Consider the following 22,816-nt stretch of genomic DNA (forward strand, 5'->3'; position numbering starts at 1 on the left):
GTATGGGGGGGATTCTCTTGTGGTTGGCACTGTGTATGGGGGGGATTCTCTTGTGGTTGGCACTGTGTATGGGGGGATTCTCTTGTGGAGGGCACTGTGTATAGGGGATTCTCTTGTGGTGGGCACTGTGTATGGGGGGATTCTCTTGTGGAGGGCACTGTGTATAGGGGATTCTCTTGTGGAGGGCGCTGTGTATGGGGGGATTCTCTTGTGGAGGGCGCTGTGTATGGGGGGATTCTCTTGTGGAGGGCACTGTGTATGGGGGGATTCTCTTGTGGAGGGCGCTGTGTATGGGGGGATTCTCTTGTGGAGGGCGCTGTGTATGGGGGGATTCTCTTGTGGTTGGCACTGTGTATAGGGGATTCTCTTGTGGAGGGCGCTGTGTATGGGGGGATTCTCTTGTGGAGGGCACTGTGTATGGGGGGATTCTCTTGTGGAGGGCACTGTGTATAGGGGATTCTCTTGTGGAGGGCACTGTGTATAGGGGATTCTCTTGTGGAGGGCGCTGTGTATGGGGGGATTCTCTTGTGGAGGGCGCTGTGTATGGGGGGATTCTCTTGTGGAGGGCACTGTGTATGGGGGGATTCTCTTGTGGAGGGCGCTGTGTATGGGGGGATTCTCTTGTGGAGGGCGCTGTGTATGGGGGGATTCTCTTGTGGTTGGCACTGTGTATAGGGGATTCTCTTGTGGAGGGCGCTGTGTATGGGGGGATTCTCTTGTGGAGGGCACTGTGTATGGGGGATTCTCTTGTGGAGGGCACTGTGTATAGGGGATTCTCTTGTGGAGGGCGCTGTATATGGGGGGATTCTCTTGTGGAGGGCGCTGTGTATGGGGGGATTCTCTTGTGGAGGGCACTGTGTATGGGGGATTCTCTTGTGGAGGGCGCTGTGTATGGGGGGGATTCTCTTGTGGAGGGCGCTGTGTATGGGGGGATTCTCTTGTGGAGGGCGCTGTGTATGGGGGGATTCTCTTGTGGAGGGCACTGTGTATGGGGGGATTCTCTTGTGGAGGGCGCTGTGTATGGGGGGATCCGCTTGTGGAGGGCACTATGTATGGGTGGATCCACTTGTGGAGGACACTGTGTATGGGGGGATCCACTTGTGGAGGGCACTGTGTATGGGGGGATCCACTTGTGGAGGGCACTGTGTATGGGGGGATTCACTTGTGGAGGGCACTGTGTATGGGGGGGATTCTCTTGTGGAGGGCACTGTGTATGGGGGGATTCTCTTGTGGAGGGCACTGTGTATGGGGGGATTCTCTTGTGGAGGGCACTGTGTATGGGGGGATTCTCTTGTGGAGGGCACTGTGTATGGGGGGATTCTCTTGTGGAGGGCACTGTGTATGGGGGGATTCTCTTGTGGAGGGCACTGTGTATGGGGGGATTCTCTTGTGGAGGGCACTGTGTATGGGGGGATTCTCTTGTGGAGGGCACTGTGTATGGGGGGATTCTCTTGTGGAGGGCACTGTGTATGGGGGGATTCTCTTGTGGAGGGCACTGTGTATGGGGGATTCTCTTGTGGAGGGCGCTGTGTATGGGGGGGATTCTCTTGTGGAGGGCGCTGTGTATGGGGGGATTCTCTTGTGGAGGGCGCTGTGTATGGGGGGATTCTCTTGTGGAGGGCACTGTGTATGGGGGGATTCTCTTGTGGAGGGCGCTGTGTATGGGGGGATCCGCTTGTGGAGGGCACTATGTATGGGTGGATCCACTTGTGGAGGACACTGTGTATGGGGGGATCCACTTGTGGAGGGCACTGTGTATGGGGGGATCCACTTGTGGAGGGCACTGTGTATGGGGGGATTCTCTTGTGGAGGGCACTGTGTATGGGGGGGATTCTCTTGTGGAGGGCACTGTGTATGGGGGGATTCTCTTGTGGAGGGCACAGTGTATGGGGGGATTCTCTTGTGGAGGGCACTGTGTATGGGGGGATTCTCTTGTGGAGGGCACTGTGTATGGGGGGATTCTCTTGTGGAGGGCACTGTGTATGGGGGGATTCTCTTGTGGAGGGCACTGTGTATGGGGGGATTCTCTTGTGGAGGGCACTGTGTATGGGGGGATTCTCTTGTGGAGGGCACTGTGTATGGGGGGATTCTCTTGTGGAGGACACTGTGTATGGGGGGATTCTCTTGTGGAGGGCACTGTGTATGGGGGGATCCACTTGTGGAGGGCACTGTGTATGGGGGGATTCTCTTGTGGAGGGCACTGTGTAGGGGGGATTCTCTTGTGGAGGGCACTGTGTATGGGGGATTCTCTTGTGGTGGGCACTGTGTATGGGGGGGATTCTCTTGTGGTGGGCACTGTGTAGGGGGGGATTCTCTTGTGGTGGGCACTGTGTAGGGGGGGATTCTCTTGTGGAGGGCACTGTGTAGGGGGGATTCTCTTGTGGAGGGCACTGTGTATGGGGGGATTCTCTTGTGGAGGGCACTGTGTATGGGGGGATTCTCTTGTGGAGGGCGCTGTGTATGGGGGGATTCTCTTGTGGAGGGCACTGTGTATGGGGGGATCCACTTGTGGAGGGCACTGTGTATGGGGGGGATCCACTTGTGGAGGGCACTGTGTATGGGGGGATTCTCTTGTGGAGGGCACTGTGTAGGGGGGATTCTCTTGTGGAGGGCACTGTGTATGGGGGATTCTCTTGTGGTGGGCACTGTGTATGGGGGGGATTCTCTTGTGGTGGGCACTGTGTATGGGGGGATTCTCTTGTGGTGGGCACTGTGTAGGGGGGGATTCTCTTGTGGAGGGCACTGTATATGGGGGGATTCTCTTGTGGAGGGCACTGTGTATGGGGGGATTCTATTGTGGAGGGCGCTGTGTATGGGGGGATTCTCTTGTGGAGGGCGCTGTGTATGGGGGGATTGATTCTCTTGTGGAGGGCGCTGTGTATGGGGGGATTCTCTTGTGGAGGGCGCTGTGTATGGGGGGATTCTCTTGTGGAGGGCGCTGTGTATGGGGGGATTCTCTTGTGGAGGGCGCTGTGTATGGGGGGATTCTCTTGTGGAGGGCGCTGTGTATGGGGGGATTCTCTTGTGGAGGGCACTGTGTATGGGGGGATCCACTTGTGGAGGGCACTGTGTATGGGGGGATCCACTTGTGGAGGGCACTGTGTATGGGGGGATTCTCTTGTGGAGGGCACTGTGTATGGGGGGATTCTCTTGTGGAGGGCACTGTGTATGGGGGATTCTCTTGTGGTGGGCACTGTGTATGGGGGGGGATTCTCTTGTGGTGGGCACTGTGTATGGGGGGATTCTCTTGTGGTGGGCACTGTGTAGGGGGGGATTCTCTTGTGGAGGGCACTGTATATGGGGGGATTCTCTTGTGGAGGGCACTGTGTATGGGGGGATTCTATTGTGGAGGGCGCTGTGTATGGGGGGATTCTCTTGTGGAGGGCGCTGTGTATGGGGGGATTGATTCTCTTGTGGAGGGCGCTGTGTATGGGGGGATTCTCTTGTGGAGGGCGCTGTGTATGGGGGGATTCTCTTGTGGAGGGCGCTGTGTATGGGGGGATTCTCTTGTGGAGGGCGCTGTGTATGAGGGGATTCTCTTGTGGAGGGCGCTGTGTATGGGGGGATTCTCTTGTGGAGGGCGCTGTGTATGGGGGGATTCTCTTGTGGAGGGCGCTGTGTATGGGGGGATTCTCTTGTGGAGGGCGCTGTGTATGGGGGGATTCTCTTGTGGAGGGCACTGTGTATGGGGGGATTCTCTTGTGGAGGGTGCTGTGTATGGGGGGATTCTCTTGTGGAGGGCGCTGTGTATGGGGGATTCTCTTGTGGAGGGCGCTGTGTATGGGGGGATTCTCTTGTGGAGGGCGCTGTGTATGGGGGGATTCTCTTGTGGAGGGCGCTGTGTATGGGGGGATTCTCTTGTGGTGGGCGCTGTGTATGGGGGGATTCTCTTGTGGTGGGCACTGTGTATGGGGGGGGTTCTCTTGTGGTGGGCTCCGTGTATGTGTCAGAGCTACCTCAGTTACCTCAGCACATGCATAAACAAACATTTCTGGGCGCGTTTCCTCATAACTTTCATGGACACCTCCCCTGTTTACCTGCTATAGACCGCGCAGCAGATCCGGTTGCTAAGCGGCGGTTGCTAAGGCGGCCATTTTGGAAAGTGGTAGGCGCTCGTAGAGCGGAAGTGCCCGCACGGCGCGGCCTCCTCTTCCGGTTGGAGATTTTTGTGGAGGAAATGGCGCCGGTGGATGTGTTGACCGTGTCTCCAGTGCAGCCTCTATCAGACTGAGGGGCGCTCCGAGGCCGCAGCCCTATGTCCCTGCAGTGCACTTTATATACATGAGGTGAGTGCACATCCGCCATGTTCCCCTTCCGCAGTGGGCTGCACACAGCATCGCCAGCCCGGGCTATAGCGGGGTACACGGCTTTACGTGCAGCGCTATATACACACACCGACCTGCACTGTATATACAGAGAGCCGGGACATCGCCCTATATACTGGCGCTATATATGCATCCATTTACATAGAAATATGTACAGTATATACGTAGTGTGCTACTGGCAGTATATAGATGGATACATCTGGGGACTGAGATGTACAGTGATGTGTAGTATATACACATATTGGCAGCATATGTACAGTATGTATAGAGAGACGTGCTGTATACATAGGGATGCATGCAGTGTGTATTTATATTATATATGTGGTACTGGCAATATAGATATATACATTGGTGCATTTGGATGTAAATGATGTATAGTATATACACATATAGAGATACAGGCAGCATATGTACATAGTTATGTGCAGTATTTATATATAGAGGTATGTTCTGTATATATAGGGATACATGCATTATATATAGACAGTGTGTGTGTATATGTATATTATATATTTGGTACTGGCAGTGTATATATAAATACATTAGTGCATATGGATGTAAATGATGTATAGTATATATACCTACAGAGATATGGGCAGCATATGTACATAGTTATGTGCAGTATTTATAAATATATAGAGAGATATGTGTTGTATATATACATAGGGATACATACAGTATATATGCATGTATAAAGCAGCAGGCACTAAATATATACACTATATTAGTAAGTAGGTAACACCTCCAGACATTTACTCAACGTGCACTCAATATACACCTATATACATGTGTTTTGGATTGCCAGGCTATATATTTGTGTATATATTTATATATATTTTTCTGGCTATGGCAGAGCTTGATCAATACACTTGCATTGATTTTTCTTGTGTAATGTCATAGCAGCTAGCAGCTACACTGTATACATAATATGTTGTGTGTTTTGCTCCTGTATAATCTATACTGTATGATTTAGTAATGATGGAGCACACAATCTCCTGTTATTAGGTATATGCAGTTCTCTCCATACATTGCATTATGATGTATATTTCTGGGTGTAGACCTGCGCTGTCTAGTGAGTCTGCATATTATCGTGGTACTACAGGTCCCAGCGTTGTCTGCTGTGTACACTGCATAGTGTTCTGCATAGGGTGTATGTGCACCGTATCCGCCGTGTTGTGTCATCCCGGGACTAATATAGATTTTAATTGCAGAGAATTGGAAGCTGCAGCTACCAAAGACATTGAAGGAAGTCTGAGGAGGTAAGTGTGTCCCGCGTTGTGTATATTGTTGTCAGCAGCATAGGCGTGACGCTCATTCCCAGGCCCTGAGTCACCACACTTGATTGTTGTGCATGGATACAGCAGCTCTGGGCCATTATTGTTATTAACTAGCTGTGTGCCGGGATACAACCAAACGTTACTTATTGTTGTTCCTGCAAAATTGTGTCCGTATCTAATGGAAATATATGAATCTTTCAGTTGTTTAATTGTAATATTGCACCAATGGCTTTTAAGGTTCTATCTACTCCTTGAAGTTGTTAGATGCAGCTCCAAAGTCTTATCGTGTCACATTCTCTTATAGAATGGGTTTAGTGTTGGTATTATATTTGGGGTCCTGATATGTATCTGGATGTGGGGTCTTATAAGATAGAAGTACAATGGGCATTAAGTAAAAGATTGGGTTCTGCTGCATATTTAGTTTTGGGGTGTTGCAGCTTTAAGGGAGATGTCGAGCCAAATCAATTTCTTCCTCTATCCACAGGATGTGGAATAACTTAACTTAAAGTTCGGTTCACAAGAGCGAGATCTTTCGTACCCCAAATAAACAGAGCAGTCGGTTACCCGTTTCTGCTGCTGTAATCACCTCTATGGCACTGACTGATAGCTGAGTGCAGTACACCACTAGTGCAAAAGTCGGTGGGAGGTGTCAGCGGCAGAGAGTATGTCCTAATTGCTGCTCAGTTCATTTGGGGTACAATGGATTCAGATATAATGGAGCAGTGTGATGATGACTTCTCTATGAGCTGGGGATAAAGTGAGTTTTTCTCTATGTATGTCAGCCATTGAATCATACAGTAAATCCAAATGTATATGTGACCTGTATCCAGCATTGTGCATATGGCCTTGTTAGCCAGCGAGCGACCCGTGGATTAGTTACAAGCTGCCAGCTTTGTGCTCATGGCAACCCCAGCTTATATCATATACTAAATTCATCCCACATTATCTGCATCATGTGAATAAGGCTACAACATCGGCGTCTGTGCTTCCCGACGTTGCTCTTTTTGCTGCGGCTGACGTCTGATACAAAGCAGCAGGTGGACGTGTCCCTGAGCGGCTGCCCCCTGTGCATGGTGTATCAGTGGGGTACCTCTAAAGGGGGAAGTAGAGTGAATAACATACTATATGGCCAGAGTAAAATCATCAGTCTGTCTCTGGACTGGTTAGTCATTATATCACTCTGGAGTATAGTTTATCATGACTGCAATTTTTAGGGGTTGTCCATTTTTACCCCCTGCATATTAGGGCTTATTCAGATGTCCATAAGAGGGAGCAGGACTCCAAGTCTTCTAGTGATCTCTGGTGCTGGAAGTCACTGCCTCCCTGTGGGACTCCTGTGCCAGAAACCTATTTACAGTATGGACAAGGGACTCCTTGCATCATAAATCACTGATGCTTGGAGACCTCCTCCCTGAACAACTTTCAGTCTGTATCTCATGGGCCAAATATCTTCCTTCGAATTAACCATTTGTTGCAGAATCAAGCCTTACGGAGGCTTTAGGGATGTTTAATATAAGTTCATGGGATAAAACTTAAAGGAGTTGTCCAGAGGTTGAAAAATATGGATGCTTTCTTCCAAAAATAGTGCCACCCTGGACTGTGGTTTGTGCCAGTATTGCAACTGTGCTCCATTCATCTACATGTGATGAATTAATTTTTACTCTTAAATCACAGGGTTACGTCCACAGTTTTGCACTTATTTTAGATCCTCGGTGATCTTAGTGCAGCCTGGATCTCCATAGACTTGACTGGATTTCTGCTACATTCATGGGTTAATGTGTAACTGCTCCTAAGCTCAGGCTCAGCATAGAGCAGGTCCTGCAGTGTATTTATAACCGGCACTGATAACTCTGAGTGCATCCAGGGGGCCTCTGCAGCAGGAGATAAGAGCGTCCTCCTACTAGGTATAGCTGAGCGCTCACATTTTCGCCTTCCTTCTAATTACCTTTGGAGCAGCCGGGTCATATTCGAGGTCTGTCATTTGCGCATGACTTCTCGTGTCCGACGAGACCGTATGACTGACTGTGATTGAATGCATTAGCCGGTGCCTACTCTACATGGTCCTTTGTACTCCTGGGGTGCATTGGTATGGTATGCATTCAGCTCTAGCTCATTAGCATATTTATGGACCCTTCTGCGGCCCTCCCACCATCCCTATTTGTAATGTTGCATTGCAAAGACATGGAAATTAGATGGGCGTATCTGATCCTAATCAACCTCCCCCCCACCCCCCCACCCCATCCTCTCCCCAGCGCTCCCTGACTACAGAGCAGCCACAGACACCTGCATCAAATATTCAACGTCACAAAGAAGAAAGGAAAGTGAAAGTCGAGACCTGGAAAATAATTTATTGATGGCCACGGTGGGAGAGTTGTAAATGTATATAGAGTCTCACGTCCTCCTGTATGGGAAGGTGATGATATAGGGCGCTGTCTATACACGTGATGCGGCTTCTGCTGTAACTGAGCGCAGTTTCTTCTGTAATCTCTTCCCTATTAGTAGTATCTCTGTGATAAGCTTCAAGGGCAGAGCTATTTGTTTTTCTCCGGAAAGTGAAGACATTGATATCTGGAGGGAACAAAATAACTTGGCATCTGGTGGCAGGGCTGGAAAACAGCAGAATTCCCCGTCCCAGGATGGGCTATAACACAGGTTAGGATATGCTACTCCTAAATATTGCAGACAAGACTTGCGCTGATCGCTGAGCAGAGGATCTGGTGTCCTGTGGTGACGTGACGTGGCGTGTAGTACGACCACAATAATAACATGCTTAGCAATGTTGTGGTATGACGTTGCATCTCGGCGCTCTGCAGTTGTAGCTCTCAGATTAACAAGAATTCCCATATTTGGGGTGACAATTGCACATTACTGTCACTCTGTAATTCCCCTCCCCCGGTAATGTAAAATTGCATTGACCAATGTTAGTTTCTTATGACGCTGGTAATGCAGTGAGTTCAGTGTCTGTCTCCTCATAGCGGGGATGTACTCATGCATGTGTGCAAATGTCAGGACTCTGAAATACCCCAGGCTGCTTGCCAGGCGGGCACTGAGCTGCTTGGTTCTGTGCCAGCTGTAGAGTACATTCTTACCAGTATAATGCCAGCTGAAGGGACTGAGATTGATTGAATAGACAGCAATAACCTGCTATATTGTCATCACTTCAATAATGATGTCCTTCCATTTTCCTTACTCCTGTCTACAAGTCAAAGGCTCGAGGAACACATTTAGATGTCCCTAGATTTAGGAATGCATATATATTGGAAACTTTGTCTTTTTGTGCATATATTTAAGTTAATTTGACGGCTCTGATCTGTCACACCGCCCAGTATTGACTGTTAGGGTAATGTTCATTTAAATGGGATAAGGCCTAACTCACTGATCAGTGGGGGTCTCAGTGATGAGACCCCCACAGATCATGAAAACGAGGGGTCCGATGGCGTCCTATGTCGCTCCCTCAGACTAATGAAGCAGACGGCCGCGCATGACTGTTCTGCTCCATTAATCTCTATGGAGCTGACGGAAATTGCTGAGCGCTCCACTCACCGATCCCCGTCAGCTCCAGAGATTAATGGAGCAGAACGGTCATGCGCGGCCGTCTGCTTCATTAGTCTGAGGGAGCGACATAGGACGCCATCGGACCCCTCGTTTTCATGATCTGTGGGGGTCTCATCACTGATCAGTGAGTTAGTGTCTAACTTTTTGTTTGTGGGAAAACCACTTTAATAATTTATGCTTGTACAGGAGTAATAACAGAGGAACTGCATAAGTAAACAGATAATACATCACGTTTATTTGCATGTAGTTCATAAACCAGACTTTTACTGCGTGGTAAATGGTAATTTTAATGGGTAAAGTTTATACTGCAGCTAAAGCAACAAAAACTGCTAAAATAACTGTTTTCGGCCATGATTTCGGTGGATGGCCTGAATTTTATGCTTCGCTAACTGTTTGTGGATATGCGTGGTGTTGCTAATGAAAACGTTTCGTTGTATGATGTATTAGACTTGGTCGTTGACCCTTGGACTTTTATCTGCCGCTGTCATAGAGCGTTCAAGGCACTAAACAAACACAACAAACCTCATGTAATACAAGGGGAAGGCAGAGGAGCCAACACTTCTCCTTTACAACCAGCTGCCATCACCTTTACACCACACATAGTTATAGGTACACGCCGTGATCAAGGTATAGATCTGTAATGGTGCACAATCACCCACCTCCAAATAAATCCCAGGCTGGATTGTAGATCTGTAATATTTATTGGTCGCTTGTATATATTCTGACAGCAAATCTTTGCAGGCTCTGGGGCTTTGATGTGACGGATGAGAGGCCGAGATTGTGAGGTTTTTGGTCAGACGGCAAATTGGGTATTTTACTTCCTCCGTGCGCAGGTTTTGCTCCTGTCGGTTGATATGACAGCGCCACCGGGCGGGGGTATGTCACGTGGCGGGAGACTCCATTATTGTGAACCTAAATTTAGACTCCAGGTCCTTGAACATCAAAGAGTAACATGTTAGCGGTCGATGTGGGGCATAGTGAGGAGCCGGCTGTGCGTGTAAATGGGACTAATGATCAGGGAGCGCTGCTGGAAATCCTTCACCAAACCATAGCTGCAAGGGGAAGTGAATGTAGTATAGGGGATAAGTGTCTGATCCCTGCAGGTAGTCAGAATAGGGGCCCCACTTTTAAAACATCATCGCTGTTGCCCACAGCTGGAGTAGAGTTGTCTTCTTGTCCTGTAAAAGTGAATGTGGTCACCTAGAGGCGTGGGACCTCCACCCCTTTGAGGAAAGGCGTAGTTGGACATGTCAGGTTTTAACGAGCTCCTACCTCACTGTTATTTGTGGAAGTGAGCCTGTTCATCTCCCCTCCTGAGGCTATGACTGGGGTACAGCGATCTCTGTTCTCATGATCACTGAGAACCCCACCAATCAGCGAGATAACCATTATCCTGTGGATGAGGGATGTTTTATGTGGCTGTGGAACCCCTTTAAGAGCACATGCATGCTCAGCCGGTCCTGCTGAGGATGTTTGTACGCTGTTGGATCACCTTGTCTCCCAGTTGTTGGCTTATTCCTTTACTGACAGAAGAAATATCGGAGAAATGCCACAATGTATTTGCATTCTTAAAGACCTGTATGAACAGAATGTGAGAAATCCAGTGACACACAGAACAGTATAGACATGATCTGTATACGTGCCTGTAGTGGTGTAGAAGACAAAGGCAGGGATGTGTCTACACGATCCAGTGTCTGGCTGCAGAATCCTCCGCAGTCGTCTCGTCTCTCCGCAGCGTTTGCAGCAAGTGGTTAAATGCGACTATTTGCAGGATCTGCCTAACAATTGTTTTATTGTAGTGGTCCGGAGAGCCGCCAATAATGGGAGGGAATTGTCTAAGGGCACGCTTAATCTTTCTACAATTTGGGTTTCAGAGCCTGGCAATTTAGAGACGCGGATAATTAAAGAGGAACGGTCTCCTATGAGCGCTCGGCTGTGTAATGAAGAGGTTTCCCCGTGTTATTAATTGTAAAATAAGTGGAAGAGAGAATCCTATTAGATTTCCTAGTCTGCGGGGCTGTTATTCCAGCTGTGCGCCTCCTCTGGTGTTTATGTAGGGAAGTGCTAAATTTGGGTCTTGTTTGTGATCTATTTATAGAGAATCGGGAAGAAGGCGATTGTTAGAGCGTGGACTTCTCAGTATTGTAGTCCTGAAAAGGCTTGTGTCTATTGTCTGGGTTGTTAAAGGGATTGTCTGGGGTTATCAATTTTGTTGCAGGCAGTAGGGGCTGACGTGAGATAACTCCACATCTTACCATAGGCTGCAATGGTGACATCATATCATCATCACACTCCTGCTGCAGCACGCTACTAGCCTCAGCTAAACGCTGTTGAGGCCAGTGATAGGTTTCAGCAGTCATGTGACATAACTGCTGTAGCCTCTGTTTGCAAATGGAGGCTGAAAAAGACGGGAGGAGGAGGTATGGCTAGAGCTCTTTTATCTGAGACTTGCCAAAATTGATAATCCAGAACTGCCCCGTTTACCCTATGTAAATGAGATGCTCTGATCCCTTTCCGGCAGACAATCAAATGCCCTGCATGTTGGACAGGTCGCATCTTTTACCACTTTTAACATTATTCGGTGTAGACTTTTACTTAAACGTGACAACCCCTCTACAGCCTCATGTGTTGTCCATCAGCTTTTAGGGTAGGGGTTATATACTGCATTATATATCTACCCTATGCTCCCCTGTGTGAACAGTATATGTGACGCTTGTGGTGTTTTCCTCAGGAGCGCAGCGCAGGAGGAGGAAGTACAGTTAATGGAAGAAAGGAAAAACCGAAAGAACGATAAGAAGAAAAAGGAAGCCGCCTCTAAAAAGGTAGGAAGACGATTGTTGCTGCAGCCCTGACTCTCGAGTGTGTGTCCCCTGTAATGCTCTGCTCATGCGTTGTGATTAGAAAGGATGCATCACACACACACATTCCTGTTGTATTGCGTTTTGAAATGCAATGCGCCGGGGAGGGGCTGTGCCAATCGCATCTGTGTTTTCACGTGTACGATTGGTAAGGAGAGGCACCTGCTTTGCACTGTGTATAGTGTACATGCATCTTGTGAGCTCAGCCTTACATGGCCCGATGATCAGCTAGTGTATATACAGAATATCATGTATGTGAGTGTAAAGGGAGCGCAGCCAGCGGCAGAGTTGGCCGGCATGTAGTGCACTCACTACAGCCAGCGAACTTTCATAAGTGAATGTTTTCAGACTGCTCCCTAATCCATCATACGCCAGCGCACAATAAATGTTCCTCATTGTCAGGACATTGAACTTTCTAGGCAGTGACTAATAGCAGAACTGTTCACTCTGGATAAATGTGCCTTGTGCTCCGTACAGGATTATGTCTGTAATATAGTATTGTAATTATTGTGTTGTTTTCTGTTTCAGGCCTCTGATCAAAAAAACAAAGGTAAGCCCCGGTTTTCAATAATTACTGCAAATATTGGTTATGGCATTGTTATCTGTAATGTGTTTATAATAGTGAGTGCAGCTCTGGGGTATAATACAGGATGTAACTCAGGATCAGTACAGGATAAGTAATGTCATGTATGTACACAGTGACTGCACCAGCAGCAGAATAGTGAGTGCAGCTCTGGAGTATAATACAGGATGTAACTCAGGATCAGTAATGTCATGTATGTGCACAGTGACTGCACCAGAAGCAGAATAGTGAGTGCAGCTCTGGAGTATAATACAGGATGTAACTCAGGATCAGTACAGGATAAGTAATGTCATGTATGTACACAGTGACTGCACCAGCAGCAGAATAGTGAGTGCAGCTCTGGAGTATAATACAGGATGTAACTCAGGATCAGTACAGGATAAGTGATACCACGTATGTACACAGTGACTGCACCAGCAGCAGAATAGTGAGTGCAGCTCTGGAGTATAATACAGGATGTAACTCAGGATCAGTACAGGATAAGTAATGTCATGTATGTACACAGTGACTGCACCAGCAGCAGAATAGTGAGTGCAGCTCTGGGGTATAATACAGGATGTAACTCAGGATCAGTACAGGATAAGTAATGTCATGTATGTACACAGTGACTGCACCAGCAGCAGAATAGTGAGTGCAGCTCTGGAGTATAATACAGGATGTAACTCAGGATCAGTACAGGATAAGTAATGTCATGTATGTACAGTGACTGCGCCAGCAGCAGAATAGTGAGTGCAGCTCTGGGGTATAATACAGGATGTAACTCAGGATCAGTACAGGATAAGTAATGTCATGTATGTACACAGTGACTGCACCAGCAGCAGAATAGTGAGTGCAGCTCTGGGGTATAATACAGGATGTAACTCAGGATCAGTACAGTATAAGTAATGTCATGTATGTACACAGTGACTGTACCAGCAGCAGAATAGTGAGTGCAGCTCTGGGGTATAATACAGGATGTAACTCAGGATCAGTACAGGATAAGTAATGTCATGCATGTACACAGTGACTGCACCAGCAGCAGAATAGTGAGTGCAGCTCTGGAGTATAATACAGGATGTAACTCAGGATCAGTACAGGATAAGTAATGTCATGTATGTGCACAGTGACTGCACCAGAAGCAGAATAGTGAGTGCAGCTCTGGAGTATAATACAGGATGTAACTCAGGATCAGTACAGGATAAGTAATGTCATGTATGTACACAGTGACTGCACCAGCAGCAGAATAGTGAGTGCAGCTCTGGAGTATAATACAGGATGTAACTCAGGATCAGTACAGCATAAGTAATGTCATGTATGTACACAGTGACTGCACCAGCAGCAGAATATTGAGTGCAGCTCTGGGGTATAATACAGGATGTAACTCAGGATCAGTACAGGATAAGTAATGTCATGTATATACAGTGACTGCGCCAGCAGCAGAATAGTGAGTGCAGCTCTGGGGTATAATACAGGATGTAACTCAGGATCAGTACAGGATAAGTAATGTCATGTATGTACACAGTGACTGCACCACAAGCAGAATAGTGAGTGCAGCTCTGGAGTATAATACAGGATGTAACTCAGGATCAGTACAGGATAAGTAATGTCAGGTATATACAGTGACTGCACCAGCAGCAGAATAGTGAGTGCAGCTCTGGAGTATAATACAGGATGTAACTCAGGATCAGTACAGGATAAGTAATGTCATGTATGTACACAGTGACTGCACCAGCAGCAGAATAGTGAGTGCAGCTCTGGAGTATAATACAGGATGTAACTCAGGATCAGTACAGGATAAGTAATGTCATGTATGTACACAGTGACTGCACCAGCAGCAGAATAGTGAGTGCAGCTCTGGGGTATTATACAGGATGTAACTCAGGATCAGTACAGGATAAGTAATGTCATGTATGTACACAGTGACTGCACCAGCAGCAGAATAATGAGTGCAGCTCTGGGGTATAATACAGGATGTAACTCAGGATCAGTACAGGATAAGTAATGTCATGTATGTACACAGTGACTGCACCAGCAGGAGAATAGTGAGTGCAGCTCTGGAGTATAATAAAGGATGTAACTCAGGATCAGTACAGGATAAGTAATGTCATGTATGTACACAGTGACTGCACCAGCAGCAGAATAGTGAGTGCAGCTCTGGAGTATAATACAGGATGTAACTCAGGATCAGTAGGAGATATATGATGTAATATATATACCGGTGCTCTGTTTGTTATGGTCAAATACTTTAGAAGGATGATGAAGCATTTTCGATGGGTTTTTATAATTTATTCCGGATGTGTTTGCCTATTTCCTGTGAATGTGAGGTATGTGATGTGATGGTTCTCTGCGTCCTGCGGTCTGTGTGTGTATAAAGGATGAATGGGCTGAGAAGCTTTTGTTGTGAGGACCTGTGATCTGGAGAGGATACAGCGCATTGTACTGTAATGACTATCACAGTTGTGTTTGCCGCTTTATGATTGTTATTATGTGGTGTTATGTCATTGTATGAGGTTTACACTGTTTGGCTTTCCATGAATAGCTTTGGCCTGTGGGCAGATTTCTGCTGCGGATGACAGATTGGTTTTAGTTACAATAAGAGCAATAAATCAGAAACGTCCTTGATTGTGTAATACGCAGAGGTGAGCAGTCACATATACTGGGAAGCCGAGTCTGACTGTGTGATAACTAATCACTACATGTATGGGGATAGATTTGTAGGCCTGGGGTGCCATGATTTCCTATCTTTTTCTGGAGTAGTCACTCCAGCTCCCCCTCCTTCCTTCACATCACATTCCCCCTTAAAGGGACTCGCACAGGGGGAGATGCCCCTTAAAGGAACTCGCACAGGGGGAGATGCCCCTTAAAGGTACTCGCAACCAATTGCCTCTTTTATTCAGAGCGTAACATTTTTGAGCGGCCGCCCTCACTGTAAAGAAAGTTGATCAATACAAATGAATGGGAGGTGAATGATGGGCAGGCGCTCGGCAGGGTCCTTACAAGCCACTGATTATTCTTCTAAGTCTGATGAGTTTCCTGTAAGTTCTGTGTAAGGGATGAGCTTCCTAGTAGACTCCTCGGGGAAGGGGAAGTTTCTGCCGGTGTCAGCCCTTTGATAATGGAGTCCTGGCCGGCGCTGGCCATTGTCCTGCGATCCGCAGTTCTGGAGTGAGGATGATTTGTGCCCAGAAGTAAATGTGCCTGGTGCAGATAAGTCTGGCCAGGATGTGACCGCCATAATGTGCTTCCACTCTTGCATCTTTATTTCCCTTGGATATATGAGAACTGAACGCTGTAGACTACGGAGCTGTTAATCCCAGGAAGTTCATATCAAGCTTTGCTTTCCCAAGAAGTCTCAAGTACGCACTATGTTTCAGCACTAAACGTCCCCGATATGTAGTGATTGGTAGAAGTGACTACATGGCAATCTATTAATGGTCATGTGGTTTATCCAGCTGCTCTTGTAACACCATGTAATGTTCTGCTCTAGAAACCAGACCCCTCTCTTAAAAATAATCACAAAATAAATCCTGTACTACTCCTTCAAAGAAACATGGTGTTTTGGGACTTCAAAGGGGTTTTCCATGGTCCTACAAGGGGTCCGTGGGGGGGGGGGGGAGGCTTCTATGCAACTTCCTGATGTGAGTCATACAGTGAGTCCTGCTTATTCAAATTTGCTTGCTCTACCCCGCCTCCTTTTTCCTGATTGACAGGTCTTAGTGCTATGATATTCTTCTGTATGGAACAGTCAGAGAGAGCTCTGTTATATTATTGGCCACTTCATGCCATGTGACCAGGGTGATGTCATCTAAGGTCCTGTTACATTTGCAACATCTGATCCCATGAAATGACAGCAGCTTCCATGGAGGATGATTAGGAGTAGAAATCCCTGGAGGGTGCTGTGCTTTCTTGTGATCAGATACATACATGAGGTAGAAGGTGCAAATGTAACAGGACCTTAGATGATGTCACCCTGGTCACATGAGAAGAGGCATGGGCCACGGTGAGTAGCTGGGAGGGGTCAGCTGAGCAGGACACGCCCCCTCTGTTGCTATGTAATAGAAGATAAAGTTGATTTTATTGAAATGTAAGGTAAACAACTTTGAGTTAAAATTAGGGTGTCAATTAGTTAATGGGACTTTACGGGAACCTGTCACTAGCTGTATATGTAACAATGTGGTAACAGGTTCCCTTAAATGACATTACAGTGATTACTCCCATCATGACCATGGGGTGATGGTGGGTGATTGCACATGTTTATGTGCGGGGTCCAGGAGTGATGGTTGCAGGACAGACGTTGCATTTTCTGTGTAATGTAACATTCAGCCGATGTCAACAGCTTTAATGGTCACTTAGGTAATCGGATTGTGAGGCAAGAAAATAAGAGCAACACGGTGAGGAAATGAGGGCTTCCTTCCTACAATTTCTTGCATAACTTTAATACAAAAACAAATCAAGGTGTTGAGAAAAACATTCAGGCCGAAAATGTAGCAATTGCTGCCTCCTTGTGGCGGGGTTTTCCTGGTTCATTAAAAACCTCTCCGTTAGATGGTTTGGTGGGGCAGGACACCCGATGTTGAGGCAGCAAGTAACTTGCTATGACCAAAGCTTATTTGCAGTCACTTCTATGAGAACAGAACCGGACAGAGCCAAGACCCAAGTGTATAACAGCTGATCAGCGGGGGCCGGGGTGTTGCCCCCTATTTATCGGCTATGAGGGCCCTATACTACAGACCTGCAAACTTGCTAAAGTTACAATTTAGGTTTGCTGTGTGTGTAGGCGACAATCCCTTTAAGTTGGCTGATTCACAATGTTGATCTGGAATCTGGCTGTTTTTGGGACCCTGGGCATTCTTGTTGTCTGTTACCATGGAGACACAGCAGTCTGAATAAGGGCTGCTGAAATAAAACTAAAAGAAACTAATTTCAGGCGGAATTCCTCATTTTACATGTGTGTATGGGATTAGGGGTGATTGAACTTTAGACCACTATGTAATATATTCAGCTGATGCAGTCTCGTAACGCTAGGGGTAGACTCTTGTCCCGCACTTGGGTACAGGACGATATTAAAACGGTTACATTCTCGACCTTCGAAGAGTCGCTAGTTTCTGAGGGTTATCACAAGCCGCTCTCTGCAATGCCTGACTGGTTTCTCTGGCTGCCACGGGGTTAAATCCTCCCCGTGGTCTATGGTAACTGGGACTAAAACCCGCTCCAGATCCATGACAATGGCCGCCTTCGCCAGGTCCTGCATTCCCTGATCTCTTGGCGTTGGCTGAATAGCCGGGGGCCGGGGCTGCAGCAGCAGATTCTGTGTCCGCTCCCTACTTGTACCCCTAAGCTTTCCTAAACTCAGGCCCCCCCCCTGTTTTTCGGTGTGACGTTCCAGCCTTGCCGGTGCTCTGCAGTGTGCGCCCCTCGCCTGCATCGTCCTCCTGTTTCCACCAGCGGTATTAATGCTCAGACAGCTGCCGTTATTTATTAGAAGGGAGGGAGACTTGGTGGGAACGGGCCCCTCCGTCAGGAGGAGCTGGCAGCCAGGGCTTCCACTGGAGTAAAATGACACCAATGCTTCTCCTCCATTTTCTCATGAAATCTGCAGAGTGGGAAAGCAACAGGAGTTGGAAACGTCTTTCCCTGGAACGCCGCTCTATAATTGGCGTCTTGAGGGCTTCCTATTTGGATTTCCGGCAGGTTTGTGTCCGTCTCCTTCAGATTTTTCTTTTCCTGCTTGCAAATGCCGACCCTAAAGCTTTTGGCAAGACGCAGACAAAACCGCCCGGGCGGCGGGCGCTGCGATCTGTGTATCTATAGGGGCGATTATAATGAGGGTGGAATTGGCAGCCGCTTCCTACGGGCACCGTAAAGCTGTAATTATTATCACTGGTTTCTTCTTTGTTGCGTTACTGTACAACCGTCCCGGCCAAAATCTTACATTTTGCGAGGCGTAGGGAGCCCTGCAGGGAGCTTGTTGTGAGGGGATTTTGCTTGTGTTGTGGATTTATGGGGCCACGTTGAATTGGGAGGCTTTAGGTTGTTTGTTGTTTGCATGCAGATAAATGGCTCCTAGTGATCCATCCGGCAGTAGGGAGTGATGCTACGCCAACGCTGCAGCTCCTGATAAGTTTGTGCTGCGCACATGCCAGTGCACTGACTCATAGCTGCCGGGGAATCGAAACTTAGTGGTTAATGGCTCAAATTAGCTGCAAGTACTTCAGAAAGTTTGTTGTTTATCTACTATCCTGCAAGCATTGACAAAACTACAACTCCCAGCGTGCACTGCAAAAACTCTGCTCTGCAATCTGGGCTATAGCAGTGCATCCTGGGAGTTGTAGTTATAAATTTATATCCCTCCCCCGCCCCTCCCCCCTCTCTCCAATACAGGCAGTCCCCGGGTTACATACAAGATGGGGTCTGTAGGTTTGTATGTAAGTCGGAACTGTATATTTTATCATTGTAATCCCAGCCATTTTTAAAATCTGTGACAATTGGATTTTAAAAATGTTGGGTTGTCATAAGAATCAATATTAACACTAAAGCTTCATTACAGACACCAGTGATAACTGTTATAGCTGATAATTGTAGCCTAAGGCTAAAGTACAATAAATTACCAACATCCAGAGGTCCGTTTGTAACTAGGGGTCGTATGTAAGTCGAGTGTTCTTAAGTAGGGGACCATCTGTATAGTAAAATGCATCCCTGGCCCAGGGCTTCTGCACCATCCGTGTGTGTATGTGTGTATATAAACTCGGCTTATACTCGAGTCAAAAAAATGAATATATCTAAACTCACCTTTCCGGCGACCCCTGTATATCTTCTGTGTGATCTGTCCGGCAGGGCGGCAGGCTATATACACTGGGGCAGGCTCCGGCTGGCTATATACACTGGGGCAGGCTCCGGCTGGCTATATACACTGGGGCAGGCTCCGGCTGGCTATATACACTGGGGCAGGCTCCGGCTGGCTATATACACTGGGGCAGGCTCCGGCTGGCTATATACACTGGGGCAGGCTCCGGCTGGCTATATACACTGGGGCGGCTGTGACCAATGCATTTCCCACCCTCGGCTTATACTCGAGTCAATAGGTTTTTACCAGTATTTTGTGGTAAAATTAGGGGACTCGGCTTATACTCGAGTATATACGGTGTATATGTATATATATATTATATTATATATTATATTATATTATATTATATATTATATTATATATTATATTATATATTATATTATATTATATTATATTAGAGATTTAGCATATTCTATATGTAGGGGTTTGTCCCCAGGGGATATGGATGTGCTGAAGATTTGTGGGCAGACACACTGGGCATAGTTAGTGATAAGTCAAATTTTGCAGCACAGGTTTGACTTGGCATGCAATTTTTCTGCAGCTTTTTTAAGTGCAATCTGCAGAAAACTATGCAAAATAAATGGACTGATTTTGTGTGGTTTATTGCACCTTGTGAAACTTGCAGCATATCCAGTCTGTCTGAACGTACCCTAAAGGGCGCTACACAGTTTTATGAAAGATACCTTAATAATTTGCATCTATGAAGAACTCTACACAGAAACGTAAGAATATGACCTCTGGATATTGTAGTGTAAATGTGACTTTCGTTATGCGTCTCCCTTGGATGGTCTGTGGGTATACTGTGTTTGGTGCTCTGCAGTCAGCTCTGACAGTGTGTCTGGTTACCAGCACAGAGACTATAGGTCCTGGCCGCACTGCATTGTGGGTAGCGCTGCCCTCCTCCGGCCCGGGATTGTTTGTGTGGCGCAGTCTTTGTTTTGTCTCTTCGTGGCATCCTCTGCTTGTTTACACCCGCGCTACATTCAGCCTCTGTTTTGCTGCAGTGTTTTCTATAATCCGGAGAGCATCATCATTATCGTCCCAACATTTGTACATAGAAGCATCTGACCGTCACTTATGCCTCTACACCTATGCAGAATACACGCATGCTCAGCCTTAGCCAGATGTGAATGATGGGGATTGTGGATCGAATTGCAAGCCTAAGTTTGACCCTACAATGCATACACCCCAAATGCTTGTGTGTGTGTGTGGGAGGGGGGGGTCACTTTTGTTCCCCGTTATGTGAGTGATGAGTAGATTTTGTGTTTGCACAGTGAATTATTTATGATAATGGGTGTAGTAGTTAATTCGGCTTATATTAGGGAGCAATGTTGCAGCAATAATCATGACAATATGAGTAAATACAAGACATCACAAACAATGTGCTGATCTCTCATCATTCTCTCTTCTTCTTGCAGTGCCAGAACAAATACTAAGCCAGCCTCAGCCTGTCAATGGGAACAGTGGCATTTCCACCGTAACCAGCATTCAGAATAATAATGCCAAGCGGCCCACAGCACTCGCTTCACCACAACCACAGCAGCAAGCGGTGTCGCGTTATCCCCGTGAAGTACCACCGCGATTCCGACACCAGGAACAGAAGCCGCCTGTGAAGCGCGGGCAACAGATTCCCGGCATAGCAGCCAGTCTGGGTTTAGCCACTAAAGTATTAAACCAAGAGTCCGAAAGCAGCTCTGCTGTGTGTCAGGAGCGTACATCGCCTGAAGATCAGCCAGGTAACACGTCTTATATTAAAGGGTAGTGTAGCCCTATGTATCAGTGTCATTGTCTAACTCATGTCCCAAGGGTTACACGCATATTGTTTTGTAGTTGTTCCCCGTTGGGTTATCTCATCCACTATCCTTTGCGTAGAACTATCCGATCAGTGGGCGGTCGGACCACCTGGGTGGGTCTAATTCCCACTAATTTGAGTATCCAGTTGAACTTCCCTTGTGCCATTCCATTCATTGCCTATGACACTGCTGAAATAAGCTCAGCACATCACTGAGCTATCTCCAGCACTTGCATAGAGAGATCTCTCAATTAGAAGGAATAGGACCCCAGTCCTGTGATCACAGCGCTCAGACCGCTGTAGGATCACATTGTTGTTCCCCATCCTTGTTATGGGGGGAGGGGGGCGCTCCTCGGTTCTCCTATGTATCTAAAAGGAACACTACAGTGAAAGCCGATTCATTGAATAATGCATGGTGCAAGGCCTGAAGGGAAGAGCATGACTCTAGGTTCTACGAATGCAATGAAAATGAGTCCTGCTCTTCCTTCAGTCTCTGTACCATGTATTATTCACTGAACTGGCTTTGACTGAAGTGTTCCTTTAACATGTGCTAAAGATATCACAGAGAAGGGGTTGCTTAATGCCTCCTAGCATCAGTTCTAATAAAAGACTAACTGCTGGGTGGTTCAGTAACCTCTGACTAATGGCAACTGTAAGGGTAAGTTCAGATCTAGCCACAAAGCTGCTACTTTGCAAAAATATTAAGTTTTATTGATAATCCTCACTCCCATTACAGAAAAAATATTGAAAATCCAATTGTCAATGGGACAAAAAATTTTGTCTGGAGATAAAAATTATAAAATATACAGTACCGACTTGCATACAAATTCAACATAGGTTCCCTTGGGTTTGTCCTTATCTTGTTCTGCCTTCTATATATATATGATATTTATTATACACTGTGGCATACACACTGTGCATTGCAGAGGATGATGCCTGCAGTGAAACATGTGGGAGGTTTGTGTCACGTGCTTTGGCTTCAGCTGCATGTGGCACCCCACAAACCCTCCACGTCTGGACATACCGGAATAGATATAATTCCAACAATCTGCAGCCAGACACAGGAAATTGGCTTTGCATGGTAATAACTAGTTGCACGGCTTGTTGCTAAAATGGAAAAAAAACTTCCTAGTATTGGGAAAGGCCATTACATGGATTTTTGTTCTGATTTAACATACAAGGTCTTTGTGCGGATCGGCACTCGGTTATAAGTTTCAGGTCTTCAGAGCAGGTTCAGACCTCCCATCCCTGAGCGGTAGAGACACCCGGGTAGTGAGGGGGGTGTATGACTTATAGGACATAAAATGTAAAGAGCAATTCCATGTCCTTGCAATCTGCACTACAGTATTGACAGCAGTTGTATCACATGGATGGATTGGATAAAGTAATAACATTTTAATTTTTTGCTTTCCCATAGGCATGCCTCCCATTCGGGATTTGGTGAGCCACTCCCCTAATCAGCTAGGTGAATTTTTATTTTTTTTTAAGCTTTTTTTATTATTATTTTTGTGCTGTGGGCTTCTTGCTTGTGGTTGGATTGCTGCTTGGCTTTGTCCTGTGTATTGGCAGCCGCCTTGCTCCTACTGCTTGTGGCTTCTCAGTA

At 46.9% G+C, this 22,816-nt stretch overlaps 1 protein-coding gene and 1 long non-coding RNA gene across 10 annotated transcripts in view; one reads left to right on the forward strand and one right to left on the reverse strand.

Moving 5' to 3' along the window:
- The window catches only part of LOC140074846 (uncharacterized), a 76,881-nt gene extending 72,610 nt beyond the window's left edge, over nucleotides 1-4,271 (reverse strand). For 2 of the 5 annotated variants that reach the window (XR_011849292.1, XR_011849290.1), the window contains exon 1: nucleotides 4,038-4,241. This is a non-coding gene — a long non-coding RNA (uncharacterized lncRNA). Of the gene's footprint in view, nucleotides 1-4,037 lie in introns of all 5 variants that reach the window. The other 3 variants (XR_011849293.1, XR_011849294.1, XR_011849291.1) reach the window with 3 other exon arrangements.
- Nucleotides 1-22,816, forward strand: part of TNRC6A (trinucleotide repeat containing adaptor 6A) — a 65,924-nt gene that overhangs the window by 20,596 nt on the left and 22,512 nt on the right. The window contains exons 1-6 of one of the 5 annotated variants that reach the window (XM_072120085.1): nucleotides 4,128-4,286; nucleotides 5,537-5,584; nucleotides 11,889-11,979; nucleotides 12,544-12,565; nucleotides 20,840-21,157; nucleotides 22,631-22,678. In XM_072120085.1, the coding sequence (XP_071976186.1) occupies nucleotides 4,282-4,286; nucleotides 5,537-5,584; nucleotides 11,889-11,979; nucleotides 12,544-12,565; nucleotides 20,840-21,157; nucleotides 22,631-22,678 (532 nt within the window). In that variant the 5' untranslated portion in view covers nucleotides 4,128-4,281. Of the gene's footprint in view, nucleotides 1-4,127; nucleotides 4,287-5,536; nucleotides 5,585-11,888; nucleotides 11,980-12,543; nucleotides 12,566-20,839; nucleotides 21,158-22,630; nucleotides 22,679-22,816 lie in introns of those variants that run through there. The other 4 variants (XM_072120089.1, XM_072120087.1, XM_072120086.1 and 1 more) reach the window with 4 other exon arrangements.

The sequence above is a fragment of the Engystomops pustulosus genome, chromosome 8, assembly GCF_040894005.1.
Source record: "Engystomops pustulosus chromosome 8, aEngPut4.maternal, whole genome shotgun sequence".
Lineage (NCBI taxonomy): Eukaryota > Metazoa > Chordata > Amphibia > Anura > Leptodactylidae > Engystomops > Engystomops pustulosus.